Below are 20,251 nucleotides of genomic sequence, written 5' to 3'. Positions count from 1 at the left end.
TTGCATTCCAAAGAATCATCAAAGAATCCTTTCTTACAAAAATAGTTATTCAAATGAAAAGAGTGTAGGGCTAGACTAGAGTGTAGGGTTAGGAGATAAACTGAATTTAAATCTCAAATTGTGTTAGTGGTAACTATATCTACCGCACTCTTCAAACAAAGATTTAAAAAAAGGTATGGTCTCTGTATATCAATTTCTGTCCTCTGGGAGGAAATAAGGGATTCAGAGTGCACCATTTCCTTAAACATTAGACTATAAACAAAGCTCTAATAGGGCAATTAATCTACTGGTTCCATGGCCTATGTTTTGCTTTTGGAAAGTGGTCATCTGGAAGTCCCATTTTTTTTAATAGTGAAGTCCATCGCAGAAAATGTGCAACATGTCCTTCTCACTGCACCCCCCCCCCCCCCCCACATAGAGTAAGCAGAGCTAATTAGGCTGTATGTCTGCCCTATAGCTCCCCTACTGCAGTCTATAGAATTCTATAGAATTATAACCAAAAATTGCATGCTGTTTTGCTTTTGACATCTACAAATGTAACACTCAAAAAGAACAATGTTTTTCAGCAATTAGCTCCACAACAAGGCAGGCTGAAACATGAGTGTATTTCGGAGGCAGCAAGAACTGAACCACCTGTTTTTTTGTAATTAGTTTCCATGGCTGCATGGGAGGGTTTTAAAACATGTGAAAGACTAACAGCCCTAATGTAAATAGTCGTACATACTTTTTGGAGCTATGTGTTGCCACTATCAATCATATCCAAAATTCTCCAACACAGACAGAAACCGTTATATTTAGTGACCACTGACCAATTCCATATCATTTTGTTTTATAGTTTTTATGCAGTTTTCTTGTCTATAATATTAATCAATCTTTACCACCAATAATGATGAGGATATAATGGTATGTGCCCATATGTATGTGGATCATGACCTTTTAAAGAGGCAATCAGCAGTTTAGAAATGCATCCATAGCTCCTATAGAGATCTATGGATGCAAAGACTGATCAAAATTATAGTTTTAATAACAATGTTTTGAGACAATATAGTGTTTGTTTACATTTACTTTGTTGACAAACTTTGGAATAAAACAAGATTATATTTTGGGTTCTGATGTGGTACGACAGTTAAACTAAGCTCATGAGGCATTTATAAGTTATATTCTTAAGCAATTCATAAGTTTAAAAAATGGATGTTAGCAACTGCAAATTACCCCTTTAAAATGATCACCAGTTGAATCCCTTTTGGACTGAACACAGTTGGGAGGGCTTGTGTGCATTCCAAGCATATTCACACCAGGTTCTGAATCAACATGGGGGACGTTTACAGTTGGATGTCAACTCTTTAGTTATCTCAGACACTGGAACTCCATGCTTCAGGCACATTTAGAAAATGTGTCTGTGGAATTGACTGAAACGTCATTAAGTTGCCTTAAATATTTCAGAAATTGAAGTACCACGATTGAACTTTTAGCTAACTGTGGATGGTATAAACAGCGTGAGCCTTAAGTTCAGTGGAATTAATGAAAGTGTGGATTTGTTATTGGGTCAAGTTACTACAGCCTCTGCTGCATAAATAGTACAGTTACTATTGCTTTGCCCAAAGAAAAATGAGGTCTACAAGTTTGGCAGCACCTGCCACAGGCAAGTCTCATATGATACACAGATGCTTAAAACTTAACAGGACACATTGTGTGTCGTTTTTAAAATAAAATAAATATACAATTATCTATAGTTGAAGTCGGAGATGAACATACACCTTAGCCAAATATATTTCAACTTAGTTTTTCACAATTCCTGATATTTAATCCAAGTAAAAATTCCCTGTCTTAGGTCACTTAGGATCCCCACTTAATTTTAAGAATGTGAAATGTCAGAATAATAGTAGAGAGAATGATTTATTTCAGTTTTTATTTCTTTCATTACATTCCCAGTGGGTCAGAAGTTTACATACACTCAACTAGTATTTGGTAGCATTGCCTTTAAATAGTTTAACTTGGGTAAAATGTTTTGGGAAGCCTTCCACAAGCTTCCCACAATAAGTTGGGTGAATTTTGGCCCATTCCTCCTGACAGAGCTGGTGTAACTGAATCAGGTTTGCAGGCCTCCTTGCTCGCACATCTTTTTCAGTTCTGCCCACAAATTTTCTATGGGTTTGAGGTCAGGGCTTTGTGATGGCCACTCCATTACCTTGACTTTGTTGTCCTTGAGCCATTTTGCCACAACTTTGGAAGTATTCTTGGGGTCATTATCCAGTTGGAAGACCCATTTGCGACCAAGCTTTAACTTCCTAACTGATGTCTTTAGATGTGCTTCAATATATCCACATAATTTTCCTCTCTCATGATGCCATCTATTTTGTGAAGTGCACCAGTCCCTCCTGCAGCAAAGCACCCCCACAACATGATGCTGCCAACCCGTGCTTCACGGTTGGGATGGTGTTCTTCGGTTTGCAAGCATCCCCCTTTTTCATCCAAACAGAAACGACGGTCATTATGGCCAAACAGTTCTATTTTTGTTTCATCAATCAGAGGACATTTCACCAGAAAGTACGATCTTTGTCCCCATGTGCAGTTGCAAACCATAGTCTGGCTTTTTTATGGCGATTTTGGAGCAGTGGCTTCTACCTTGCTGAGCGGCCTTTCAGTTTACGTCGATATAGGACTCGTTTTACTGTGGATATAGATACTTTGTACCTGTTTCCTCCAGCATCTTCACAAGGTCCTTTGCTGTTGTTCAGGAATTGATTTGCACTTTTTGCACCAAAGTACGTTCATCTCTAGGAGACAGAACACGTCTCCTTCCTGAGCGGTATGACGGCTGCTTGGTTCCATGGTGTTTATACCTGTGTATTATTGTTTGTACAGATGAACGTGGTACCTTCAGGCGTTTGGAAATTGCTCACAAGGATGAACCAGACTTGTGGGGGTCTACAATTTTTTTCTGAGGTCTTGGCTGATTTCTTTTGATTTTCCCATGATGTCAAGCAAAGAGGCACTGAGTTTGAAGGTAGGCCTTGAAATACATCCACATGTACACTTCCAATTGACTCAAATTATGCCTATTAGGCTATCAGAATCTTCTAAAGCCATGATGTCATTTTCTGAAATTTTCCAAGCTGTTTAAAGCTGTGGCACAGTCAACTTAGTGTATGTCAATTTCTGACCCACTGGAATTGTGATACAGTGAATTATAAGTGAAATAATCTCTCTGTAAAGAATTGTTGGAAAAATTACTTGCGTCATGCACAAAGTAGATGTCCTAACCAACTTGCCAAAACTATAGTTTGTTAACAAGAAATTTGTGGAGTGGTTGAAAAATGATTTTTAATGACTCCAACCTAAGTGTATGTAAACTGTTCAACTGTACCTCAACATGCCCAATATAATCATAAACAACTAAAAATACAGCTCAAACTGTTGATAATATGTGTGCTGCATGCCTATGATCAGAATATCCCTAAACTGAGTAGTATGGCATTAACCCTGTGTGACTAAAATGAACATAAGATCAATCAGCTATTCTGCCTCTTATTTGCGATTTTGTTAACGTGTAAGATGTAAAATTGTTAAAAGCTTTTCATTATCAGTTGGAAATCTTAAAGCTGACTGGCCAATTCGCATTTGGGGAAGCTTCTGGGAAGTCTGTTGTGATTCAGTTACTTTGTCATCTATTCAACTTGTCCTATTGCGGAACATTTTACTAATCAAACTCATAGCCTACAGCTCCCAATCAATCACATTTGCTCTTCAAGTAACACAATCCTCTTCAAAGTAGTGCCCTCCAGTCTCTTTAAAACAGCTAACGTAGTCCAGATCATCTGCTTATCTTTGGTAGTGTCTGTGAGTTGCTCCTCTTGTTTTTTTATTGCACTTAGCCTGTAGGCTATGTAGTAGCACAGAAGCACACAGGAGTCAGGTCAGGTGACTGCTGGGTCTGCACGACTCGACAAGATGATGGTGGTGAAAATAGTGCTTCATGTTCACTCACATGTCTCTGGGAAAGTTCATTTGCATATATATCTCTCCACTGTCCTTTCGCACCTCTTGCAGGTGACATAGCAGCACCAGTGGTACTTGCACTGGCATCTCTCCACAATTCTCTCAGTGTAGGCATTGTAGCCACGACCACAGCACATGAGATTGCAACTCCCACTGTCATTGGATGTCTTATTGCATTGTCTGGAGACAAAAAAATGCGTTCCAATCAATAAACAACAATATAAAACTCTTATGAATGAGGATCAACATTAGACCTTCAAGGTGTCAAAGGTAGAGTAAAAATCACAATTTCCACTGAAACATTGAGAGAAACACAAACATACCTGTCCTGTGTGCCGAGTGAGCCATGCATCTCATTGTGTGTGCAGTAATCTGGAGAGCTGACCAGGTAGACCAACTCACTCTCTCTCACTGGTCGAACGTTCAACTCTCTGGGGACCAACTGCTTCCTTGTCCCAACATGACGATGGATCACCTTCGTGGCAGACAGGTACTTGGATTTGAGGTCCATGGCAATGTGGTTAATATCATGGAGGCCCTTCCAACATGTTTTGACAGAGCAGGACCCGGACACCCCGTGGCATTTGCATTTTGTCTCTTGAGCATCAATAAGTGCCTGAAAGTATAGCAGAAATTATATTAGGATATAAACACGTGTTGCCACGTTTTGCAGATGTTAATAATATAATATGTTGTTTATGATGTAAAAAAAAACAGTCAAAATGCCAATGCCACTATTAAAAACAATGACACAATAACTTGTGCGTAATTACCCATGCATCAAAGTGTATATTTCATGTCAATGTGAGATTAGATCATTACCTGTCTTCCAACTGCATTATTGTGCAAGTGCATGAGTCTGAACGCCTGAGAGCCAGATCTGCTGTTTCTCATCGGTGCATCAGAAAAGGCAGATCCCATTTGGAGACCATAGCGCAGGTTATCACCGCATCCTCCCCATATGAAGTCGGGCCCGGCCTGTTCAGCAGGGGCTGGGGCGCACGAGCAACTGGGGAGCTCTCCAGACGAGCAGGCTCTGGCAATGGAATGACTCACTAAAGCAGCCGCTAGCGAAAACACAAATGCGGACTCCCTGGTGCCTGCAATAGAGCACAGCCAACAGATAAATCAATGCAAATCACAACCAGTCACAGAAGTTTACAGGCCACATGATATACTCTAAGTGTCTTTAGCCTACCTTTTGCCAAATCTGGTGTAAAACGAGGGGCTTTTTCAACAGATGAACAGTTCCATCGCATGTCATTGAATGTGTTCTGACAGGTATTTTTGGTCAACTTGGCGGCTTGGACAATACTGTGCATCAGCTCGAGGTTTCTCCGGCAAAGTTGCGATTGATCAGGTGCCAACCAATCTAGTAGCTTGCAATGATGAGTTTGATTCCAGCCTACAGAGCTCCCCTTTACAGTAAGTCCACTGCAAAGGTAAAAACAACAACATTGAATTAGGTAATCAGCTATTTCATATGGCATAGGCCTATTAAAATAACAAAAATATGTCAGTAAACAAAGTAGCATAGGCATCTGAATAGACCCATAGCTACATACAAATAAAATAGTAAGGAATACTTACAGCCAAAATATAGCAGCACAACAGTTCGCGTTCACAATAAATGTCACTAGAAATAAATCCATGCCGAATTTCATTGTAAAAAAGAAATAGTGAATCCTCTGCCTAAAATAAAAGTATAGCTCCAAACGATTCCTTGATGATCCAGTGATTGTTTTCAGTTTGCCTCTGCGGTCTGGGATGGGGTCAGGCGGTTTGGCCCTCCTATAGCCTATGCTGCAAGCCACTGGTGGTGTGATCTCGACTCCAGGGAGTCTTATGTTGCCGCCACGATAGCCACGCCTCATTCAATTGGCGATTTGTGAATGACAAAGGCTGAAGAACATACGCACACCGAGGTACTTTTTGCAGGTGCTGGAGTTGTAAGTGAATTTATGGAAAATAAATCCCAGGTGATTTATTTTGTGAATGAACCATGGAATGAACACAGGCACACGGATCCAACTCGAATTGTGGAGATGGGACTGTAACATAGGCCTATTAAGAAGTCTGATGCATCCTACGCGTTTCAAAAGATTTCCATTAATGTGCCATTAATCATGATTGATTAAAAGAGAGCCATCCAAAGTGTTAGACATGTAGGCTAAAGCGGGATACATTCATGAATTGATATTCAACACTTAAATTAACTAGCCCTGAAGTCATTTGAAGAGTTCCTTTGAAAAATAATCTGCAACATTGTAATCTAATCTAAATCAATGTGTGACAATCCGACACTGATAACATCTCCAATCTTTGCCAGTACAATAACTTCCACAATTTTACAATATTTAAACTCGGCTCTGTGTTCAAAAGATATGTAGAGGCCTATTTTGTGCAGTCCAATACGTACGAGAACGTTTGATAATTTGACATCTCTAAATAGCGGGAATCCCTGACCGATGTCAATATTACGTGCGCGTATAAGTGTCATTACAACGTTTTACATTGGACTTTAAACAAACGTTCAAGATTGACTTCTTCACAAATGAAGGTTAGGTCTGCTCGTAAAGTGTGTGATTCTCGCTTAGATTGCGAGAGGACTTGGATTCAAATCCCGGACGAGCCCAGTTTTTGAATGTCCCATGTATCCACCAAAATGTTCATCAATAAATTAAAGTAGTAGATTAGAGAGGCAGGCATAATGGTATCGAAAACAGTTATGTTTGATCTACAGTAGTAGAGTGGACAAGCGAAACGATTTATCCAACCATGGTTTGGGAAGATTAATGACTGAACCGACCGATTGACAAACTAAACAATAAACTCACGTTAGCTCAACTAATCCAATTAACAAGGCCCATTATCAAGGTAGGCTACTGAATTCTAACCACCAAAACAGAACATCTTACACTTAAAAGTGTGATGCTATCAGTTTTTCAAGTGTGTGTGTTTGTGTGTGATATACACACTACTCCCCTGATAAAATCACACTATAGCCTCTGGACTTATAGTAAAGTCTACCCAACAAATCCTTATCAACAAAGAAAACAGGGAACCAGAAACAGGGATTTCAGTGGCATGGTCAAATAAGGCAGTATAAATGGTTAATTATCTGCATGTGGTATGAGCAAAGGATTAGTGGTTGAAAGAGGGTTTCTTAGTGAGAGGATTATTTAAACTTGTGTTTATCTAACCCCTATTATATTCCCTCCCTGAGAGATGCTGGATTTTCTCTTAGAAGTAGTCTTATGGTAAGACTTTGCCAGAACACCTTATTAGTGTCTTGATTACTGTCAATGGGAACACGGTAGGGGATAATGTTAAAAGTGTTTTTGAAAGGGGACTTGCCACTGCTAATTTCACTATTATTGCTTTTCCATTTTAATGAATCTATTCAACACATGTGGTCCCACAAATAATCAGCAAAGGATGGCGATTCAGTATTGTGCATGTATTGTAATATGTTCATGTTTAGCCTTGGTATACACCATCTCTTCCCCTGAGTAGCCTTTCTTAGAACCTTCTGGCAGATCCACAATTCCTGTTACAGCTAAAACAAGATAAATGCCCTGTATTTCCGTGGTGAGATGACTGATTTTCTTACACCAGCAAGGCCACCTGAACAGCAGCAGATTTCTGCCACTGTGTCCTGGGGGTTTTCTGGCGGCAGGTAGCTTAGTGATTAAGAGTATTGGCCCAGTAACCGGAAGGTTGTTGGATAAAATCCTCTGAACAGACCAGGTGAAACATCTGTCAATGTGCCCTATAAGTCCCTCTGGATAACAATGTCTAAATGACTAACGTGAATGTCATCACGCTTATATTGTAGCGTCAGTATGTCCTCTGTTTTTGTTGTATCAGTTCAATGCTTTTCTTTATGCTTTTTGAAGTTGCCTAGAGGTTACAATTATTCTAATCTTTGGCTGATTGCTTCTTCCCTTGTTGCATCTCATATTACACTTGGTTGGTTAACTTCAAGTCCTGTGTCTCATTATGAAAACAAAATATTCACTGTCAAAACTTATATTATTGCTTGACAAAAATGAAATGCATTTTCTCTCCAGTGGGGCCTGTGAGCTACTTTTAGTTTAATATTGTCTTGCTCTCACCTAGCCTATGTAATTCTGAAATGAAGTGGAGTTTATTTGCCACAGCCACTCCCCACCCCCCCCAGAACATTCTCTCTGCTGTGAAAACCATTCTACCCCAAAGCAAATCCTTCCTTTTGTTGGATATCCAGCTTTAGATTGGGTGTTAGGCTTGAGAAGTGAGAAATCATTCATGTTTATGAAAGGTGCATTTTTGGGTGTGAGCTGGCATGCAAAGGTTGGCCCTTCCTGTTTCTCCTTTTCTTCCTCTGATAATGCTTATTCATGGGTTCTACAGTTAAACATTTCACCAAAGGAATGGAAGTATACACACACAAAATGACAAATAGTGTGTATTGGGTGTTGGAGAGGCAGACGTTTGAAGTCTTTGCTGAAAGGGTATTGCGTCTTGTGAGTGATGAAATAGGATTGCATAGGTCTTATAGGCTATGCATCTTTACAACTGATAACAGAAAACATGCATTGATTTTAATTTCATTACATTTCTTTCAAAATTACCTGAATTGACCCAAAACATTTAAATTCTTCTTATATGTTGGTTCTCACTATATCATATGACAGCTCCAAAGTTAATAGTGAGCATTAATCATTATTGCATTTTTACCAAATATTCTCTCATAGCCTAGAGATGGTACTCAAATAAATGCTCCTACGCCACAAATGTATTGATTAAACTTCAGTTATGAGTCTTCTCTGTTGCTAAAATGTTCTGAATATGATTTCTTACCAAAAGGGGGCACTGCACATCAACACAACGTGGATCCATAGCTGTCGCTAGACCTTTTATCTCCAAACATTAGGCCGACATTAAAATGCTGTACTTCTACGCATTGTTCTTCCTTTAGTGCTTAATTCACCATGTGAACAGCTCCTTCACTGTCCTTGATCTGCAGACAAGTAAATGGAGGCCCCAGCCCAGTCTAGCTCTGTGGAAAGACAAGATAGGTTTGATTTTCTTGTACTGGTGGAGCAGGATGATGCCATGGAATCCACATCTACTGTCTCAATCAGATACTGATTGGATCATCTTGACAGGTGTCAAAAACCACATGTTAATGCAAGGTGTAACCAGGCCTTTACATACAGCTTGTTGCTAGCTGGGCCCTTTTTAGGGTTTAGCATTTTAGCTAACCTTATCCCCTTTCCTATCCCTAATCTAATTATCCTAACCTGCCATGTTAAATATCCTAACTTCAGGTCGAAGCTGTATTCTACCTAGTCAGAACCCCTTTTTAGGTATACGTGTACCCAGAGGACTTGTAATGATGGACATTGATATTATACTATGTAATGGTAGGCCAATAATATTGTCTTATTTTCATAACTACATTTATGAAGGTGAATACCTGTATGGTGGGTAAAGCTGGTTGATTGTGGTTACGCTTACACTGTCACTCTTAGTATGTCCATGGCCCCCATGGGTGGAAAGCAAATAGCATTTTAGCCTGCATCAAACCTGCAAACAGAAGCTTGCAGCAAGCTACTACATACAGTATATTTGCTCTATTTTCAAAAGAGGCAATATATACCTCAGTATGTCAGTACTGTAGAAGACTATGGTTTTAATGGAACTTTTGGCTGCCATATGCATTGTTTAAAAAAAAAATCATATAACAAGTGTGAATTTAATACAATTTAATATTATAAATCAATTCAATTTACAAAAACAGAATCATATTTTCTATACATATTTACAATCACAACAGAGTATACAAATGTACATTATATTCAACAAAGCAGGGAAACAAATATACCCTATTTACCTACAAACAATCCAAATAATGCATATTCCAACACAAACCACAATGTACATTTCAACTAAACAACGTTTGAATTAAGGGACATATAGCTACCAGAGTTCGGGCCAATTCTATCTTGACCCAATTTGACAAAGGCATTGAATTTAATCGCAAAGCATGAATTGGAGAATTAACCATTCTAAGTACTGAATTGAATCAAAGGACTACAACTACGTAATACTACAACACCATGGCTTACTGTCCTTTTTGGGCATGTTTGTAAACTGCAAGTTGTAATGTTTTATAACAACTCTTATTGCGGAAATTAGGCTGCTGGATAATGTGGAATTACCATAATAACTGCAAAGTAATACGTTTGAACTTCATTTGGTAAATGGATTTATATATGAAGAGTTTCGGTTCCAAAACGCTATATCCACCCATTTTTAACATTTGCACTTTTTCATCAGAAGTGATTGCTTATGGATACCTTCAGGTGTGTGTAAAATATACCTGTTCTCAGGTTTTTTATGAATAGATTTTAGATTAAAATGTTTTTTTTGTGTGTGCAAAATGCTATATATACATTGTTTAGCCAAAATGGAATGTTCATATCTTGTACATTTGACTGTGATATGTGGTTGTCTCACCTAGCTATCTTAAGATGAATGCACTATCTGTGAATTGCTCAGGATAATTGCATCCGCTAATGACTAAAATGTCAAATATTCATATTTTACATACAGATCTCATATAAAGCTTGCCAGCGCGTAGTCCAAAAAACTGGAAATGAGTTACATCTGGTTCAGTCAGCCATTCCTACGGGGAAAATTAATGGGGAAAGAATAATGTTTTGGAATGAACACTGAAAAGAAGGTCTGTAGTAAACACAGGCTTAGGAGATCTTATACGTTTTGTTCTATGAGATAATGTCAGTCACATGACCTTTATGAATTATGAAGCCTTTATGTGCTTTTTTAAATGACAAAAATGCTTAAAAATTCACGAAAAGTGACATTAGCTGACGAAGATGATCCCATAGAACAAAACATATAAGATATCCTAAGCCTGTGTTTACTACAGACCTTATTTTCAGTGTTTATCCAAAAACCCTACAAAAACTCAATTCATTTCTCCATAGGCTTTGTCCAATGAATCATCGCGGAGTTAGTGCCTACAAAAATACACCATTACTATTGCTCTCTATTCCTGTATTGGTTCATTTAAAAACATTTTTTTTTACATTTAAATATAGATGTCACAAATATATAATGTGTACAGTTCTTTATTATATATGTAGTTATTTGTCACATTTGACTGTGTAAAACCTAGCAGTACTACTTACAGTACCAGTCAAATGTTTGGACACACCTACTCATTCAAGGGTTTTTCTTTATTTTACTATTTTCTACATTGTAGAATAATAGTGAAGACATCAGAACTATGAAATAACACATATGGAATCACAAAGTAAGCCAAAAAGTGTTAAACAAATCCAAATCTATTTTATATTTGAGATTCTTCAAAGTAGCCACCCTTTGCCTTGATGACAGCTTTAAACACTTTTGGCATTCTCTCTCAACCAACTTCATGAGGTAGTCACCTGGAATGCATTACACGTTAGGTTCCTTGTTAAAAGATAATTTGTGGAATTTCTTTCCTTCTTAATGCGTTTGAGCCAATCAGTTGTGCTGTGACAAGGTAGGGGTGGTATACAGAAGATAGCCCTATTTGGTAAAATACCAAGTTAATATTATGGCAAGAACAGCTCAAATAAGCAAAGATAAATGACTGTCCATCATTACTTTAAGACATGAAGGTTAGTCAATCTGGAAATTTTCAATAACTTTTAAAGTTTCTTCAAGTGCAGTCGCAAAAACCATCAAGCGCTATGATGAAACTGGCTCTCATGGTCGAATTGCTGCAAAGAAACCACTACTAAGGGACACCAACATGAAGAATAGACTTGCTTGGGACGAGAAACACGAGCAATGGACATTAGACCAGTGGAAATCTGTCCTTTGGTCTGATGAGTCCAAATTTGAAATTTTTGGTTCCAACCGTCGTCTTTGTGTGGAAGGGTGGCTACTTTGAAGAATCTAAAATACATAAAATATATTTTGATTTGCTCAACACTTTTTTGTTTATTATGTGATTCCATGTGTTATTTCATAGTTTTGATGTCTTCACTATTATTCTACAATGTAGAAAATAGTAAAAATAAAGAAAAACCCTTGAATGAGTAGGTGTGTCCAAACTTCTGACTAGTACTGTACTTCTCTGAGAGTGAGGTGGATATATAGCGTTTTGCAACAAAACATGATTATTTGTCTCTCTGAAATGAAACCATCAAGTGATAGATTTTAAACAAATACATGTCTGTCATCGAACAACCCCATGCCATGATTAGATGGTGAAAACACAACAATCTCTTTCATAAGTTATCTAAACAATAAAAACTAATTTACCAACATTTCTGAAAATGTATATATAGTGTTTTGGAATGAAACTCTTCATCTATTGTTCCTTCCGTAACTGTTTTGAAACCTTTTCAAAACAACTGGACCAGATTCTGCTTTTGTCACCAATTTTCCTGAAGGTTGACTGCATGGTGATCGACCAAACCGTGTAATAATAACAGTACATGCACAGTGCAGAACAGTTTCATAAACATCCAGAAACTGCATGTTGACAGATACTCTGTGCCCTTAAATTATTCCTTAAAGACTAATGTGTTCACTCACATATAAACATGAACATGAGAAGGAGTTATATGCTGAAAAATATTTTGACTGTGTGTGATATTTACAAAAGCTTCAAGCTGCCTATGTATATGGAAAGACAGAATTCTTCTGAGAAAAAGTGAAACACAAATGGCCTTCCAGACACAGGACATGACTGGTTCAGCTCAAAGGGAATGACAAGTGAATTGGTTATTTCAAACAAACCCAAGCAGAACTAAATAAAGAAAGGAAATATAACCCCATCCAGAAAAGTATTGTGATCATGACCGGTCAACATAGTAAAATTATGAATAGCATTTCAGGTCATGCTATTAGTAATTTTGAAAAATAAAACATTTAATCTACAGTATTATTCCAAGTGATTCCATATTTGACAAACAACTTAATTTCAAATAAAAAAGAAACATTCATACTGACCTTATTATTCAAGAGAGAGAGAGAGGGGGAGAGAGAGAGAGGGGGAGAGAGGGGGAGAGAGAAAGGGGGAGAGAGGGAGAGAGAGAGGGGGAGAGAGGGGGAGAGAGAGGGGGAGAGAGAGAGGGGGAGAGAGGGAGAGAGAGAGGGGGAGAGAGAGAGAGGGGGAGAGACAAGGAGGGAGAGAGAGTGAGTGGGAGAGAGGGAGGAAAAGATGGAGAGAGGGAGGGAAAGAGGGAGAGAGAGAGGGAGAGAGAGGGGGAGAGGGAGATAGACGGAGAGAGTGAGGGAGAGGGTGAGAGAGAGAGAGAAAGAGAGAGAGAAGGAGGGAGAGAGAGAGAGGGAGAGAGAGAGAGAGAAGGAGGGAGAGAGAGAGAGGGAGAGAGAGAGGGGGGGAGAGGGGGAGAGAGAGAGAGAGGGGGAGAGACAAGGAGGGAGAGAGAGTGAGTGGGAGAGAGGGAGGAAAAGATGGAGAGAGGGAGGGAAAGAGGGAGAGAGAGAGGGAGAGAGAGGGGGAGAGGGAGATAGACGGAGAGAGTGAGGGAGAGGGTGAGAGAGAGAGAAAGAGAAGGAGGGAGAGAGAGAGAGGGAGAGAGAGAGAGAGAGAAGGAGGGAGAGAGAGAGGGGGAGAGAGAGAGGGAGGGATAGAGAGGGAGAGAGAGAGAGAGAAGGAGGGATAGAGAGGGAGAGACAGAGAGAGAGAGAGAGAAGGAGGGAGAGAGAGAGGGAGAGAGAGAGAGGAAGAGGGAGGGAGAGAGGGAGAGAGAGAGAGAGAGAGAGAGAGAGAGAGAGAGAGAGGGAGACAGAGAGTGAGAGGGATTTGCCTACAGATCAATAATTTGCTTTAACCAGTGCACATTCTAACAGAGAAATGTTTTTGTTTCAGCTATAAATGTTAATTTCATCAGACAACTGCCACACATTGTATACCTATATTGTTTTCAAAAACGTTTACAGTATGTACCTATGTTGTCTAACTAACAGACAGTTCTTTCAGTGGAGACATGACTGACTCCTGTCAACCTTGGTTTCTCAAGCATGTCATGACCGGGGAAACCAAGTTATTATCTATAAATGCAAAATTCTAAAAGTAAAGTCTAATGTATTTATTTCTTCAAACAACTCCTCCCTTTCTTAATGCTAAGACACGTTGGGTGCATATTTGTCCATCATCACCTCCAGAGGTCATAGTCATCATCGCTCTGTGGAAGGAATCTTCCATTAAGAGATAACAGGCAGCGGTTAATATCATTACACCAGGTCATCCCACTATTATAAGGGAGGGTGGTGCTTAACAGCTCAGTAGTAGCCTGAAGGGGTGGGCCTGGCCCAGGCTGAGGGCAGATACTTTAGTACTGTACATGATGTCATCTCTGGAGTAGGTAGGCATCCTCATCTCCTATTGGTTGATATGTGATAGGTGGTGGTGATGGTTGCAGAGGAAGAGTAGAGTGGGAGGAGCCTCCCCCAGGCCATAAGTGGATATGCTGGTAGAGGGGTGGGTCGTGGCATGACACACAGGTTGGTAGGCCTGCCACTTCAGGAGTGGCTGGCCGGGGGTGCATCCCCGAGGCGGATGCTCCCCAAGAAGGTGGTGTGGTTGGTCATGCTGATGGAGGTGTCCTCGTACACCATCTTGATGGAGATCTTCTGCCGGGCACGCAACAGACACACCCCAGCCGTGTAGCAGGTGTTGAACTTGCGCTGTCCCGTCTCAATGCTCCGCGTACAGCGCAGGAACGGTGTCTTGTCCACCATCACCTCATAACTAGCAATGTCAGTGAAGTTGAGGTAGTAAACCTGGTAGGCAAAGTTATGTGTGGACAAACATGCCATAAATATGATTTAAATTCTGAGGAAATAACACAAATATTAGAATACAGATAATTAACTACTAGACTACTTATTTAACTGAATTTATTTCCAATCATGAGATATAGCAGGCAAACTGGGCAAAAATTACCACAACATATGATTCACTTTGTACAATGTGGCTCAGTTTGAAGGGCATGCAATACATTCCCTTCACTCATCCAGACATTTCCCTCTGCAGCCAAAAGCACAGTTAAAATCAACCATGTGTGTTCTGAGAAATGTAGCCTATAGTAATCCAGATAATTGCTATTTAATACAAGTAATTTCATGGGGAAATCTAATTTGGATTTCTGTCAATAATAAAGCTTAGACTCAATGCTCAAGGATTCATTATAGATTATGCCTAGTATAGTCAGCCTTACCATAGCCAATTTAGATGTGTTGACCTTACTAACCTTTGAGATATCATAATTCACTGGGACTGCAGAAAGAAAGGATGAGTGACATGCAGGCGAAGAGTTAGGCCCAAGACCGTACTCACTTCTACCTGACTATAGATGAAGTAGGTTCCATCTACCAACACCTCCAGCTCCCCAGATCTCGAGTGCATCTTGAACACCTTGTGATGCATGGATATCATTTTCCAGTTTCTCAGTACGCCTTCTGAAAGATCTCAGCGTGAGAAAAGGGCAGTCACTCAACATCCGTCATTGCCATACAATTATAGACAGGCAAAAAATAAACTGCAGTAAACACAATGTGTATGTGTATGTCTCCTGCAGTGAATTAATGTCTTAACTTATTCCGATCTGGTCTTAGAGAAACTAATAGCAAATAATAGACTTCTTGAAAAGTATTTCTGACTGTAAATGTGCGTTTAATGTGTTTAATTCAGTGATGTGAGGACGAGAGGATCTAAAATTTAACTCTTACCTTCCTTGACCTGTATTGTTGTTTCCTGGCCTTGGAGATGTACCACAGCCGGCTGTAACACAACAAGAAAGAATACATTTGTGGAAAAGTGGACATACATTAAAAAAACATAAAAAAATGAAAAGAGTAACACACCTGGCTATCTCTGACTCTGCCCCCTGTAGATTAGAAAACAATTACTGTGTCAGTTTTTTGAATGAAAGATTGAACAACACAAATAAATCAGGATTTGGGCCAAATGGAATGAAAGTGAGGAGGTACCTGAGGGTCCTTGAAGACCAGGGGGTCCCTGTGGCCCTGGGGGTCCAGCAGGGCCTGGAGGTCCGGGTGGTCCTGAGGGGCCCATGGCGTTGTTCCCAGGGATGCCTGGAATGCCAGGAATACCAGGTGGCCCCTGTGGCCCTGGAGGGCCTAGGGGGCCAGGTGCACCCGGAGGGCCCTTCTTACCTAAAAAGTAAAATCTGAATTAGTGGGTACTATGACATGAAAGAAAATACAAATAACCTCATCAGCACTGCACCATCACCTGTAGCAATGGAAGCGTTCACTTAAAGGAAAAATCCACCCAAAACCACTCATTCCTTTAATTTATAACACTAATAAACTCAGCAAAAAAAGAACTGTCCTCTCACTGTCAACTGCGTTTATTTTCATCAAACTTAACATGTGTAAATATTTGTATGAACATAACAAGATTCAATAACTGAGACATAAACTGAACAAGTTCCACAGACGTGACTAACAGAAATGGAATAATGTGTCCCTGAATAAAGGGGGGTCAAAACACAAAGTAACAGTCAGTATCTGGTGTGTTTTGACCATGATAGTTTGTTGGTGATGTAGACACCAAGGAAATTGAAGCTCTCAACCTGCTCCACTACAACCCCGTCGATGAGAATGAAGGTGGGCTCGGTCCTCCTTTTTCTGTAGTCCACAATCATCTCCTTTGTCTTGATCATGGCACCACACTGCCAGGTCTCTGACCTCCTCCCTATATGCTGTCTCATTGTTGTTGGTGATCAGTCCTACCACTGTTGTGTCGTCGGCAAACTTAATTATGATGTTGGAGTCGTGCTTGACCATGCAGTGATGGGTGAACAAGAAGTACAGGAAGGGTCTGAGCACGCACCCCTGAAGGGCCTCCATGTTGAGGATCAGCGTGGCAGATGTGTTGTTACCTACACTTACCACCTAGGGGCTGCCCGTCAGGAAGTCCAGGATCCAGTTGTAAAGGGAGGTGTTTAGTCCCAGGGTCCTTAGCTTAGTGATGAGCTTTAGTGTTGAACGCTGAGCTGTAATCAATGAATAACGTTCTTCCATAGGTGTTCCTTTTGTCCATGTGGGAAAGGGCAGTGAGGAGTGCAATAGAGATTGCATCATCTGTGGATCTGTTGGGGTGGTATGAAAATTGGAGTGTGTCTAGGGTTTTTGGGATAATGGTGTTGATGTGAGCCATGGCCAGCCACTTCATGGCTACAGATGTGAGTACTACGGGTCGGTAGTCATTTAGTCAGTTTAGCTTGGTGTTCTTGGGCACAGGGACTATTGTGGTCTGCTTGAAACATGTTGGTATTACAGACTCGGTCAGGGAGAGGTTGAAAATGACAGTGAAGACACTTGCCAGTTGGTCAGCGCATGCTGGGAGTACAGGTCCTGGTAATCCTTCTGACCCTGCAGCCTTGTGAATGTTGGCCTGTTTAAACATCTTACTCACATCATCTACGGAGTGTGTGATCACACAATCGTCAGGAACAGCTGATGCTTGCATGCATGCTTCTGTGTTGCTTGCCTCAAAGCGAGAATATAAGTAATTTAGCTCGTCTCGTAGGCTCGTGTCACTGGGCAGCTCGCGTCACTGGGCAGCTGTGCAGTTGTGCTTCCCTTTGTAGTCCGTAATAGTTTGCAAGCCCTGCCACATCCGATGAGTGTTGGAGCCGGTGTAGTACGATTCAATCTTAGTCCTGTACTGACGCTTTGCCTGTTTGATGGTTTGTCGGAGGGCATTTGTCGGAGGGATTTCTTATAAGCATCCCGCTAATTGAAAGCGGCAGCTCTCCCCTTTAGCTCATAGCGGATGTTGCCTGTAATCCATGGCTGGTTGGGGTATGTACGTACGGTCACTGTGGGGACGATGTCCTCGATGCACTTATTGATGAAGCCAGTGACTCAATGAAATCGGAAGAATCCCGGAACATATTCCAGTCTGTGCTAGCAAAACAATCCTATAGCTTAGCATCTGCTTCATCTGACCACTTCCTTATTGAGCGAGTCACTGGTACTTCCTGCTTTAGTCATAGCTTGTAAGCAGGAATCAGGAGGATAGATTTATGGTCAGATTTGCGAAATGGAGGGTGAGGGACAGCTTTGTACGTGTCTCTGTGTGTGGTATAAAGGTAGTGTAAAGTTTTTTTCCCCTCTGGTTGCACATTTGACATGCTGGTAGAAATGAGGTAAAACGGATTTAAGTTTGCCTGCATTAAAGTCCCCGCCCACTAGGAGCGCCGCCTCTGGATGAGCATTTTCTTGTTTGCTTATGGCCTTATACAGCTCGTTGAGTGTGGTCTTAGTGCCAGAGTCAGTTTGTGGTGGTAAATAGAAGGCTATGAAAAATATAGATGAATAGTGTGGTCTACAGCTTATCATGAGATACTCTACCTCAGGCGAGCAAAACCTCAAGACTTCCTTAATATTAGATTTCGTACACCAGCTGTTATTTACAAATAGACATAGACCACCACCCCTTGTCTTACCGGAGGCAGCTGTTCTATCTTGCAGATGGACCGAATACCCAGCCAGCTGTATGTTATCCATGTCGTCGTTCAGCCACGACTCAGCATAAGATATTACAGTTTTTAATGTCCCTTTGGTAGGATTGTCTTGATCAGAGCTCATCCATTTTGTTGTCCAATGATTGCACGTTGGCTAATAGGACTGATGGTAGAGGGGGATTACTCACTCGCCGTTCAGATCCTTACAAGGCACCTCAACCCATTTATACGTCCCGATATCTCTGTCTCTTCTTCATGCGAATGATGGGGATTTGGGCCTTGTTGGGTGTCTGAAGTAAATCTTTCACGTCAGACTAGTTAAAGAAAAAAAAATCTTTGTCCAGTATGAGGTGAGCAATCGCTGTCCTGATATCCAGAAGCTCTTTTTGGTCATAAGAGACGGTGTCGGAAACATTATGTACAAAATAAGTTACAAATAACTCTTCCGAGATGTGAGATAATTAACTTGCTCTCTGTAATATCGTATAGTTTTGGATTCGTGACATTACGTACTTTAGAGGACAATAGTCACGTTTCTCGACATATACACGGACTTTGAGAAGAGATTGCATGATGATTAGCTTAGCAATCGCGTGACGCAGCATGACAACGTGAACGCGATTGGTCGACAGTCTGCTGGGTGGGGCGTTATATGTTTCTTCATTCTTTGGATTCCTATCTCCTTTCTCTAATATCTCTGGCAATGGCACCATGCAATGTACCCTGGACTGGAGAGGCAGACAAATAGGAAAAATGTGCTAGATCCTCCGTTAAGTTACACATTTCTTGAGGTAAGAATATTGCAAAAATATGATCAATGGCTCATTCGAGAGAAGACATCTTCCCGAGTTATGACATTGGCCAGTATTGAAATCTGACATTTATGATAAACATTTTCGCGATCTAAAAGTCGGATTCCTATTAACCTGTCTGGGAACGGGGTTCCGCTAGCGGAACAACCCTCGCCAACAGCCAATGAAATTGCAGGGCGCCAAATTCAATCAACAGAAATCTCATAAATCAAATTTCTCAAACATACAAGTATTAGGCACAATTTTAAAGATACAATTCTCGTTAATCCAGCCACAGTGTCTGATTTGAAAAAGGCTTTACAGCGAAAGCTCCACAAACGATTATGTTAGGTCACCACCAAGTCACAGAAAAACACAGCGATTTTTCCAGCCAAAGAGAGTTAGATTTTTCCAGCCAAAGAGAGTTAGCAGAAATATAGATCAAATTAATCACTAACCTTTGATGATCTTCATCAGATGACACTCATAGGACTTCATGTTACACAATACATGTATGTTTTGTTCAATAAAGTTAATATTTATATCCAAAAATCTCATTTTACATTGGCGTGTTGTGTTCAGTAGTTCCAAAACATGTAGTGATTTTGCAGAGAGCCACATCAATTCACAGAAATACTCATAATAACCATTGATAATAGATACAACTATTATACATGGAACTTTAGATAAACTTCTCCTTAATGCAACCACTGTGTCAGATTTAAAAAAAAACTTTTACAGAAAAAGCATAATCTGAGTACGGCACTCAAGCCAAACAGATATCCACCATGTTGGAGTCAACATTAGTCAGAAATAGCATTATATATATTCACTTACCTTTGATGATCTTCATCAGAATGCACTCCCAGGAATCCCAGTTCCACAATGAATGTTTGATTTGTTCGATAAAGTTCATAATTTATGTCCAAA

At 40.3% G+C, this 20,251-nt stretch overlaps 2 protein-coding genes across 4 annotated transcripts in view; both read right to left on the bottom strand.

Annotated features, from left to right (window-relative positions):
* Positions 1-837: 837 nt before the first annotated feature.
* On the bottom strand, positions 838-5,790 carry wnt11f2 (wnt 11, family member 2). Its single transcript, XM_029626064.2, has 5 exons — positions 5,590-5,790; positions 5,198-5,433; positions 4,822-5,099; positions 4,323-4,615; positions 838-4,179 (listed from the first exon to the last, which is right to left on the bottom strand). Exons 1-5 carry the CDS (start codon positions 5,661-5,663, stop codon positions 4,005-4,007), a joined length of 1,056 nt encoding a protein of 351 aa, XP_029481924.1. The 5' UTR covers positions 5,664-5,790; the 3' UTR covers positions 838-4,004.
* Positions 5,791-13,183: 7,393 nt separating this feature from the next.
* LOC115105747 (ectodysplasin-A-like) overlaps positions 13,184-20,251 on the bottom strand; it is a 61,840-nt gene continuing 54,772 nt past the window's right edge. The window contains exons 4-8 of one of the 3 annotated variants that reach the window (XM_029628083.2): positions 16,024-16,209; positions 15,898-15,920; positions 15,763-15,814; positions 15,371-15,501; positions 13,184-14,814 (exon numbers count right to left, since the gene is read on the bottom strand). In XM_029628083.2, coding sequence (XP_029483943.1) covers positions 14,554-14,814; positions 15,371-15,501; positions 15,763-15,814; positions 15,898-15,920; positions 16,024-16,209 — 653 coding nt within the window. In that variant the 3' untranslated portion in view covers positions 13,184-14,553. The remainder of the gene's footprint in view (positions 14,815-15,370; positions 15,502-15,762; positions 15,815-15,897; positions 15,921-16,023; positions 16,210-20,251) is intronic. The other 2 variants (XM_029628084.2, XM_029628085.2) reach the window with 2 other exon arrangements.

Source organism: Oncorhynchus nerka, linkage group LG22 (assembly GCF_034236695.1).
Source record: "Oncorhynchus nerka isolate Pitt River linkage group LG22, Oner_Uvic_2.0, whole genome shotgun sequence".
Classification (NCBI taxonomy): Eukaryota; Metazoa; Chordata; class Actinopteri; order Salmoniformes; family Salmonidae; genus Oncorhynchus; species Oncorhynchus nerka.
This window is presented reverse-complemented; position numbering and strand designations above follow the sequence as displayed.